Here is a 10,154-nt window from a genome sequence, read left to right as displayed (position 1 = left end):
TACATAAATAAAACACAGACTCATTCCATATCAGCTGACCAAATTTTAAAAAAAATTCCCAGCCTCACCATCTCTGATTTGGCTTAAAACATTCCAGGATAATGATACACTTCTTATTAATAGAAAAACTGCCCAATTTTAGCTCTCTAACGTTATTAATTTGTTCACTAAATGCAAAAACAAAACTACATAACTGCATAAATTTAACATCAAATCCATGTAATTACAAAGATATTAGAACTTTAAAAAAGAAAAAAAAAACCCCATTCATATCGCACTCGAAGAAGACGCTGATCGTGAACGCGCTCCGCTGCCCCTGTTCTCCGCGCATGCTCTCTTTAATCGCACCGTCAGGAAAAGTTTGCAAACACAATGGCTGAGGAGCAAGCTCAGACATCAAACGAAGAGCCCGTTCCTCTGTTCCTCATAACATCAAACACGGCACAGCAGAATAAGAGAAAAAAGCTCGCAGACAAAGAGCGCGTTGAGGAGGGAGTGTCAGATGAAGCCAGGATAAACATCGGAGCCGCTTTTCAGAGGTGGAGGGAGATACGGGAACTGAAAGGGTTAAAAACTGATGCAGAGTTCGCGACATTTCTGCTGGACAGGTAATAATACCCCTAAATATAATGGTAATAATAATAGCTCAGCTTCATTTCGTTTTGCTTCAGATAAAACACAACATACTGACTGAAATGACGCATATCTTGTGAGTGATGTTGCGGTGGGCTAATGCTAGCTTGTTCCCAGTACTGAGGTTTGTGATGAGCGCGTGAGTGTGAGGGGTTGTGTCAGGAAGGACATCCGGGGCCCGTTCTTCGTACGTCGCTTACTACATCCAAGATCAAATCATCGCGCTAACCGTGAGCTCGCTAATCCGGTTCCCCGAACACACCTGCTGTTGACGATTAGTACAGCTGGACGCAGTAATGTGACATCACTGGGTGTCGTAAAAGGGGCCACGCATCGATAGTAGAAACATTGATCGGCAACCCTCTGATTGGTCGGCGAAAATGTCGACGGAGCGCGCTCGGCTCGGTATTTTTCGGCAGCAGAGCAAGAACTCTTGAGTGAGGGATTTCAGGAGTTTCAGAGTTTAATCAGAACGCAAGGGAACACTGCAAAGGCTGCAAAAGCAAGGAGCGAGGGCTGGCAGGAAGTTGCTGACAAATTAAACTCGTAAGTAATTTAATAATAACAATAATAATGGAGTGGATTGATATAGCGCTTTTCAAGGCACCCAAAGCGCTTTACAATGCCACTATTCAGTCACTCTCACATTCACACACTGGTGGAGGCAGCTACAGTTGTAGCCACAGCTGCCCTGGGGCAGACTGACAGAAGCCAGGCTGCCATATCGCGCCATCGGCCCCTCTGGCCAACACCAGTAGGCGGTAGGGTAGATTTATTATATTACACTATATTATCCAATATTATATTACATTATATTATAATATGTTATATTTTATCCTCTTTCACATTAGAGCCACAACAGGACCCACTAGAACATGGGAACAGGTAAAAGTGAAATATAAGAATATCCTACAGAATGGTAATATTTATCACTTATATTGCTTTTAGTCTCTTGGAAAGAGACCCTGGAATAATCTGTTTGTTTATAACAGCAACCAAGAAAAGGGCAGAGGAAAAAAAGACAGGTGGTGGTCCTGCACCCCCTCGTCAACAAGTTGGTTAAGTGAATAATACCCTCACGGGAAAATCGATATCTCTCTATGAGCACACTGTCGCGCTGAGCTAAAGGATCCTGTCTATCCCGCAATATACGCTGAATTCTGAGGACTCTCCTTATCAATCTTGCACCTTCCGCAATGGGTGGCTCGCGTATACGGACAGGACATGGCTGCGACAGGCTTCCCAAATCCACCTTCGCTTTTATAGCCGTGGTCTCTCATCTTGATTACACGAAGTAATTTACAATTGCTACTCTGAAATATGAATTAAATCTGTAATAATCACATACATGTAATAGAATGTTAATAGTACATTTCCCTTTTTTAGGAAATGACCTGTGTGAAATCAATAAAAGGATCAGGTGCTGCATTGTCTTTAGTTACATTGATGTTATTTATTTATGGTGAAACAGTGGTGGAATATCGCTGTTGCTTTCGTATGATGACGCGGACATACCTGCGTGGCCGCGATCTAATCCTGTTTACATAAAGTAAACCTGCTCCCGAGCAGGTTTACGCTTACGGCTCTGTTGCTATGACAGCAAGTCCCGGATGAGCTTCGGGGAACCGACTGATCCAGGATCACGCGAAATCGTCAACAATCTAATCCGGCTAACCTACTTAGCGAGGTACGAAGAACGGGCCCCCGGTGTGAAAAACAAAACAAAACAAAACTGCCAAATCATACATGTGGAGCTACAAGATGTGAATAAAGAGCAGCATGAGCTTTAGAAATAGGTTCACTGAGCTAAAGCTGAGTGAACCTAACCATTAATCATATGTTGATTAATGGTTTTCTTTCGTTTTTGATGTACTGCAGAATATTTTTATAAAATCCCAAGCCAGGAAAATCACCTTCATGTTTTTCTGTGTTTTATCTTCAGCTAATTTGACACAAAGGCATCTGCTGTGATGATTACACCTTTGATAAAGTCTTGCAAGTGTCAGCTTCCTTTTTATAGATACAGAAATATGTAAATGTACTGATCTGAATTATGTTTCTGACTATCTGAGGCAAAATTTCCCAGATGCAAATTGAATTGAATCGAATCGAGGATCGAATCGATTTGGGACCTTGTGAATCGGAATCGAATCGATTCTAGAAATTAGTGACGATACCCAGCCCTAATAGTCTCCTTTGCATTAAAAAAGACGACCTTCTTTCGGCTGCACCCTTTAGGGGTCGCCACAGTGGATCATCTCCCTCCATCTCACCTAAGCATCCTCTGTATGGAAATCTCATTCTTTATTATCTGTATGTTTCTGATGTAACCCTCCTTTATCTGGGCTTGGGACCGGTGTACACTGGCTTATGCACTCACGTTGTGTTTCAATAAATGGAAAAAGGAAAAAGAACATGAACATGAATCAAGTTGGAAAAACATCATGAAGTCTAAGAAAGTTTTTGAGTTGTTGACATCATACTCAAATTAATGGCACATAAATATTTCATTAACCGCAATACATTTGATTAATTGTGCAAATGTTTGTTATTCAAATAAATATTTTTCCCACACTTAATCTGTAATATGGTAATTGTTTGTAACCATAGACTGTATATCAAAGATGGATGTAAGCACATCACCCAGTGCTCTGGAACATTGCATTTTGAAGCCTCAACGTTAACGCTTTGGCCATCATTATGTAAAGCAGAATTCAAAGTACATCAACTGACCCCATTTGTGGGCATTTATCTATGCAAAGTGAAGGATTGTGGGTATCCCTCCTACACAGTTGTCCTTCCTCAGCGTGTAGTGTGACAGTGATCACCCTATGAAGAAGTAAAATGCTGAGTGATTGAAAATTTAGAACAGAGAAGAGAGAGTTTACCAGGCCTAAACGTGAGGTTATAATGTTTTTGTTTTCCATGTTATGAGTTAGCTCTTGCATACTATGCTTTTGTGCAATTATTTAAATAATTAGTAACCAGATGTAATTTTTCTGGATTTTAGTTTGACCTCCATGAATTGATTTTCTGCAGAGATGCTGACTTTGAAAAGGAAGAGCTGAGTTTCAGTGAAGCAGAAAAACCTTCTGCTCAGGTTTCAATGTCAAGGTATATGTTTTTTTTATTAATAGTATTTATTAGTTGTTTTTTTTAATTAATTATACTGTTGTCACAGATTATAATTTCTAGGTCAGACATATATGCATACCTTGTACAGTTAGATCCTGTATTGACAGACAAAGTTCAATAAAACAGTCATAATCTGAATGAATTGCAGACTTTTACGGTTTTTTAAAAAGTAGTACATTAGCAGAATTGCAGAAGTTTTTCTATACAGTCTTGTATTTTTCAAGGTCTCATATGTAATTGGACAACTTCACACTACCGTAAATGGAATGCTTATTTTTAATGAGTGAAAAGTCAACTTGTCCAAAACAAGTATGCATAAAACTGCAAAGCTATTTGTCATCCCTCAAACTTGATGATGACTTCAATTTCATCGTAATTCCCATACACACAATATTTACATCAACTTATAAGTCATTGAAATAATGTTCGTTTTCCTTCGCTGTAGTGTTGACCGTGCAGAGAACTGGGTGTGTTCTCCGGGCGAGGACAAAGATGTTTCAACATCAGAGGATGAGGATGGCGTCAGTGACAATAAGGATGAGGACTACATCCCTCCAGTATACATTCAGTAAGCCCTTCATTTAAAAGTTCAGGTTCATGAAAAGTTGTTTCATTTTTCTCACTGTCTTCCCTGTTCCTCCAGCAGTGGCAGTGCCAGTAAAACTAACATGCACTCGGATGCTCCAGAGTCTATCAGCAAAGGGGACGCTTCACATGAAACTGCAGAGCCAATGGAGCAGCTGCCAGGGGGCATGGAAAAAACGAAAGTCCAGAGTGAGGACAAAACTGGTTATCCCGCATCCATTATTTACTGCTGACTGATTTAAACACCAGCAGCAGTTGTGTGAGATTAGAAGGATTTTATATAAATGTCTCTGGGTCGGGTGCATCAACAGATCGTTATGAAGCCTGGTCTTCACTGATAACTTAGTTTTTGTTTGGACCAATTTGTAGGATAGATATTGTGTACAGCATCCACCAAACAAACCTAGTCTTACTTATACCTGCTGTTAGCATGTGAGTGCCCAGGTCATTTTGGCTGTTGCCTAGCAACCACAATGTAAATTTGTCGTTTCAAAGTTGGCAGCAACTCTGAAATAAGACAGTGAACAAAGTCAACGGAAGATCACACTGATTATGTAAATCTCTGACAACTCTGTCTTTTAACTTTAGCATAAGTGTTACTTTGACAATATGAAAAAAAGTCTGAGTTACAAGCCTTTCAAGCACGTGCAGTGGGTCAGAATTTAGCTTTTTAAGTCGCCATATCGAGATCGCCCCGTGAAGTTTTCTCAAGATCAAAAGAATATTTAACAGATCTTTAAAGGAAGGAAGTTACAGTTTCAGAGAGTCACTGGGCTGAGTGGGTGCACTGGGTCCTAGTATGCAATAAATGGGGATTATTTTCAGCTTTCTGTCATGTAATGCTGCTTCTGAATTAAAAACACTGGGGCCATGTTGGTTCAGCCTCTTTATTCACGACAGAGTTCAAGCCAGTATTTTAAAAATGTTATTGAACACTTTTACACAGGAAAGGCAAGTAGGCCTTGAGTTAATGTAACCTGACAAAGTTTTTTACATATCTTTAATTTTTCTTTTTAAAATATGTTTGCTTGAAGTATTGAGTAAAACAATATTACTATAGCAAATCGGTTTATTTAAATATGCTGTAGTTTAAAGAAGTTGTAGTTGTTAACAGCGCTGATAGTGGATTTCTCCAAAAAAAAAAAAGTTGACATGTGCTATCCTCCTGAGGTTTTCTTTGTTACGATGGCAACACATCCCCACAAGTCACTGGAGAAAAGTTAAACACCAAAGTCGTCATTATTTTCTCTGTAACTTGGTGCCTATAATGTTATGCTGATTTTTGTGTCATTTGTTCCTACAGGAAACAGGCCTCATCATCAGCTTGGAAACCAGGAAAGGAATGCTGCCAACAAACACCTCCAAGTGAGCAAATTTACACCTTATAGATTAAGACTTCTTAAACTGTTGATAGCTGTGCACCTATTTAAGGAGGCGGGGTGTGATTCAGGGCTACACAGAAAAACTACATCCATTAAAAACCTTTGCACAGCATTTTTAATGTGTCTGTTCAGAGGATGGACCTTTTTAAAGGGACCTACACTATTATCAGTGATTACAAGCTCCAAAGTTTTATTATTGGACTCTCATAGAACAGTTTGGAATGATTCATGGTTCAAAATAATCCCTGTTATTTTATACTTTAAACCGGGTACCCGGGACAGGCTTACTGAAGTCTTACCTGGATCCAGACTCAGGGTATAGGCTTGGGGACAAGCATTTGGTTGCTCAACCTGAAAAAGGATGATGTGGGTCCATCCTCTTATGGGCCCACAACTCACAGAGCAGGCCATAGGTGTTCGGTGATCTGTGGCAGTCAGAGGCGGAGGCCCTGGCTCTCTGATCCTTGGCTTACAAATCTGATACGTGGCACGTCACCTCTCTGGTGGGGAAGGAGCCGGCGCTTTTGTGAGATACCAACTAGATGTAGCCAAGCTCACCTCAGTCCATAGCTCAGGCTCTGGAACCAGTTCACAGATAGATTGGGGAGAGCTGAAAGTAAAAGCATAGGTGTCGATTTAAACTCATTTCACAATGAGTTTCCTTTGAAGACTGGCTGGGCTCTTCCTTAGAGGTAGGGCAAGGAGCTTGGTCATTCAATACTGCTACTCCTCCACATAGAAAGGAGCCAGTTAAAGTGGTTTGGGTATCTCCTAACAGGAGGAGACCCTGGAGTATTGTGCAAATATGAGAGCATGTCGGTTCAAAACCCAGATGTATCACCCAGAATGAATTGTGCCTTTCGGAAACACCCACATGTTGAAGTACCGCAACTTCAACATGCAGCGCACCACAGCGAGTAGTTCTACATGTTGAAGTTTTTGTACCAGATGCACAACCTCAAAAGGATCTGTGAGTCCTCCTGACATTGTTTGTTTTTTGGGCAAATGTGATAACCACTCCACTGTGGAGCCTTTGCTCAGGCAAATGCTGACAGTTTAAAACTTCATGTGTTCACAGTGGAAAACAAATGAAGGCCACGGAGCTGAAACACGAGAGCAAGATCATGAAGCAGCACCTACAGGTAAGTTAGACTATTTTATTTTGATGTCATATTTTTTCTTTATAAGATCCGATCCACAAGACACATAAAAATATCCTCTGCTGGCCATAAAAGATTTTTAAGGTCGCAGAAAAATCTCTTGATGTTTTGATTTTTGCATATAAGCGTGATTGAATCAGAAGAATGTTTTTATCTCTTTAATGCAGCAGTAATCTAAACAGAGTTTTGCTGCTAGTGCTCGATGCCTTCCATACTCACACTAATGTTCTGAATATTATTATTTTCAGGTATTTATTTTTGTTCAGGAGAATTTTTAGGTGCGAGTTCAGAATCCACCAGTGAGCACACCGGCCTCGCTTACAAGACCGAAGAGATAAAACCGCCGCAGGCGCTTCGCAGACCGAAGAAGATCTACAAGTGTCAGACCTGTAGTAGAGTGTTCCCTCGGTACAATGCACTGCAGCGCCACCTTGTGATTCACTCGGGAAAAAGACCTTTCAAATGCTTTATATGTGGGAGAGGATTCACCCAGAGTGGAAACCTCAAAACACACATGAAAGTTCACAGAGGTGAGAGGAACCTCCTGCTGTGCTCAGGACACTTTAACCACAAGCAGTCATGTGATTAATTCAGTTGTGCTCATGAAAGCATCCGTTGAGTTTCTCCTCTTATGTATCACGATGTTTCTTCTTTATTTAATTGCCCATCTGTATCTATCAGTCACTGTATTTGTTCCTCCTCACAGGTGAGCTTCCAAAGTGGACCTTAGTTCAAAAGAAGAGCGAGCCTAAAGAATCGCCTGCTACAGTTCACGTGTGTGGGGAGTGTGGAATGGACTTCCCTGAGAAACATCAGCTAGAGGAACACCGTGAGACTCACAAGAAACCCTACGCATGTCCCGACTGCGGCAAGAGATTCAAACAGGAAAATGGCGTTAAAATCCACATGCGGCTCCACTCAGGAGATTCCCTTTTCTTCTGTTCCGCCTGTGGGAAACACTGCACTACGGCTAAAATGCTTAAAATACATATGCTCACTCACACCGGAGAAAAGAATTACCATTGCGATCAGTGTGGGAGGGCGTTTTCACGCTCTTCCTATCTAAAGTTGCACCTCAGAACTCACACTGGAGAGCGACCTCACCTGTGCTCGATCTGTGGTAAACGTTACTCCAGAGCAGATACTCTTAAAGCCCACCTGAGAGTTCACACTGGAGAGAACCCGTACACGTGTAAGATGTGCGGGAAGTGTTTCTATTATTATCAGGGTTATCAAGCACATGTGAAGACTCATAACAAGAAGCCCAAAAAAGCTACAAGACCTCTGGGGAGACCAAAACAACAGCTGATAGTGGTAAATAATCAATAATGGGATTTTAGAAAAATAAGAAAATATTAAATTATTTTTGTTATATAATATACCTTTAACTCTCTACAGAGAAATTTCTGAAGTGGTTGGAGAAGCAGTGTAAATGTAATGTGTTTTTTAAGCACAGTTGCTGTTATGTGACTAGAACTGTGAAGACAATAAATCCTAATAATTGTTCCTGTGTGTTTTGTAATTGTAGTCTTAACAAACTCTTAAACTTAATGTTGATTATTCCAGATATTGGAGACTTAGTGGATCTGATACAAGGATTTGCCATTAAGCCAAAAGCTTAATCCAGTGAAGCTAGAAATATCACTGTTATTTGTTTTTTGTCCTTGGAAACAATCAGCCAATCACACCTGAACGTGAGGTTAGCTTATCAATCACATTACAGCAACTTAGTGCATTTACACTTGTCAAGATGGCCTGCAGAAGATCAGATCAGGAAAGAAATGTGATTTAAGTGACTTTGAATGTTGTGTCCTTGTTGGTGCCAGACAGACTGGTCCGAATTTGTTCAGAAACTGGTCTACTGGGCTTTTCCCACACATCTAACCCTAGGGTTTACAGAGAACTGTCTGGAAATGACTAAAAAGACTAATAGTTTTACTTTGAAATTCAGATTGTAGATTGAATTTGATGGAAAGAACAAGAAACCATGGATCCATCCTGCCTTGCATGGAAGGATGGATGCTGGTGTGAGCATCATTTAAACACCACAATCTACCTACCTGAGGGGGTTCTGACCAGGTCTTGTTGACTTGTAAAAGCTTATGGGACATTTTGTATTTCACCATTTATTAACTGCACAGAGAAGGCATTGTTTACATAGTTAGTTTTCTTTAAGCAAAAAGTATTATTAAAGTTCTTTATGTCCTCTTTTTTGGAAATCAAAATATAGTCACCCTATCCAAATAGATCTTTTGAAACCTAGTCTTGAGGTTTCAAAATATGCAGTACATCTTGATGTCTTGAAAGGGGTCACAGTGACTGCATCCACTTTTAATATAGAGTCTATGTTAGAGCATAGGGAAGCACTTTCATCCATAGCCATGATTACTTCCATGTTGATGGCCAGTATGCTCTCAATATAGTTATAATTTGTACTCTTTTTTTATTTAAAATACCCTGTCGTTATCCGGTACCCAGAAAGTATATTTATTTCCTTGAAAGCTCCCATTTGTTCTGCCGTCGATTTCTCTAACCAGGGGTTTCTCTGAACACCAGCAGTGCGAGAAGAACGCCGGTTCGTGAACGCGCCGCGCACCGCCTCTACCTTGCGCATGCGCTCTAGCTCCAAATCTTCGGGAAAAGTTTACAAACAATGGCTGAGGAGCAACCTCCAGCATGCGACGAAACGCCCGTTGTTCCAGATCTACTGGCGTTTAGATCAACTGGCGTTGGTCGAACAGATGTGTGGCAGTCTTGCGTTTCAGTAGCTCCTACCGACAAACCAGCAAAAAAAAGCCAAATGTGTCATCTGTGACACTTGTGAGGTTGTCTCAAACACACTCCGTCAGTCTTGATGCTGTTGAACAACAAAATGTTTAAAAATGTGGCGAGTTTACCTGGTGATATCCTCATGCGCGACGCGATCGCGAAAACAGCAAACAAGTAACACCACGCCGATGTTGTTCACAGGACAGCAAGAGTAAACGATCGGGAGACTCTTGTCGTCGTTATCGTTCCCCTCGCACGGTTTATTTCTCCGAATTCAGCGTTTTTGCTTCACAACTACAGCGTGCTGTTTACTTTGTGCACTAACATGGAGTCGAGTCAACCAGCGCCACCTCTGGCCAAGTGCCACAGCCTACAGCCAGATCAACCTGTGACACATCTGCACCACGTTTGAATTCGTGCCATGCACATTTGTACCTTTCAATTGTGTCTGTTTGTGCGTCATGCAAATAAACCTTTGAAAAGAATGAAA

General features: G+C 40.9%; 1 protein-coding gene across 1 annotated transcript; it reads left to right on the top strand.

Annotated features, from left to right (window-relative positions):
• The first annotated feature begins 22 nt into the window (after nucleotides 1-22).
• On the top strand, nucleotides 23-8,559 carry LOC146667682 (uncharacterized). The gene is made up of 8 exons (XM_085409347.1): nucleotides 23-608; nucleotides 3,673-3,747; nucleotides 4,214-4,336; nucleotides 4,412-4,542; nucleotides 5,657-5,718; nucleotides 6,814-6,877; nucleotides 7,144-7,425; nucleotides 7,602-8,559. Exons 1-8 carry the CDS (start codon nucleotides 373-375, stop codon nucleotides 8,222-8,224), a joined length of 1,596 nt encoding a protein of 531 aa, XP_085265473.1. The 5' UTR covers nucleotides 23-372; the 3' UTR covers nucleotides 8,225-8,559.
• Nucleotides 8,560-10,154: the final 1,595 nt, after the last annotated feature.

Source organism: Rhamphochromis longiceps, linkage group LG6 (assembly GCF_057381845.1).
Source record: "Rhamphochromis longiceps isolate RC_006_pf linkage group LG6, R_longiceps_female_GT1.1, whole genome shotgun sequence".
Taxonomy (NCBI): Eukaryota; Metazoa; Chordata; class Actinopteri; order Cichliformes; family Cichlidae; genus Rhamphochromis; species Rhamphochromis longiceps.
The sequence above is the reverse complement of the archived record's forward strand: the minus strand, read 5'-3'. Positions and strand labels throughout refer to the sequence as shown.

Coding starts and splice junctions, on each gene's coding strand:
- LOC146667682 (XM_085409347.1), top strand. CDS start 373: ATGGCTGAGGAGCAAGCTCAGACATCAAACGAAGAGCCCGTTCCTCTG. Junction 609..3,672: donor GCGACATTTCTGCTGGACAG/GTAATAATACCC, acceptor GATTTTCTGCAG/AGATGCTGACTTTGAAAAGG. Junction 3,748..4,213: donor GCTCAGGTTTCAATGTCAAG/GTATATGTTTTT, acceptor CCTTCGCTGTAG/TGTTGACCGTGCAGAGAACT.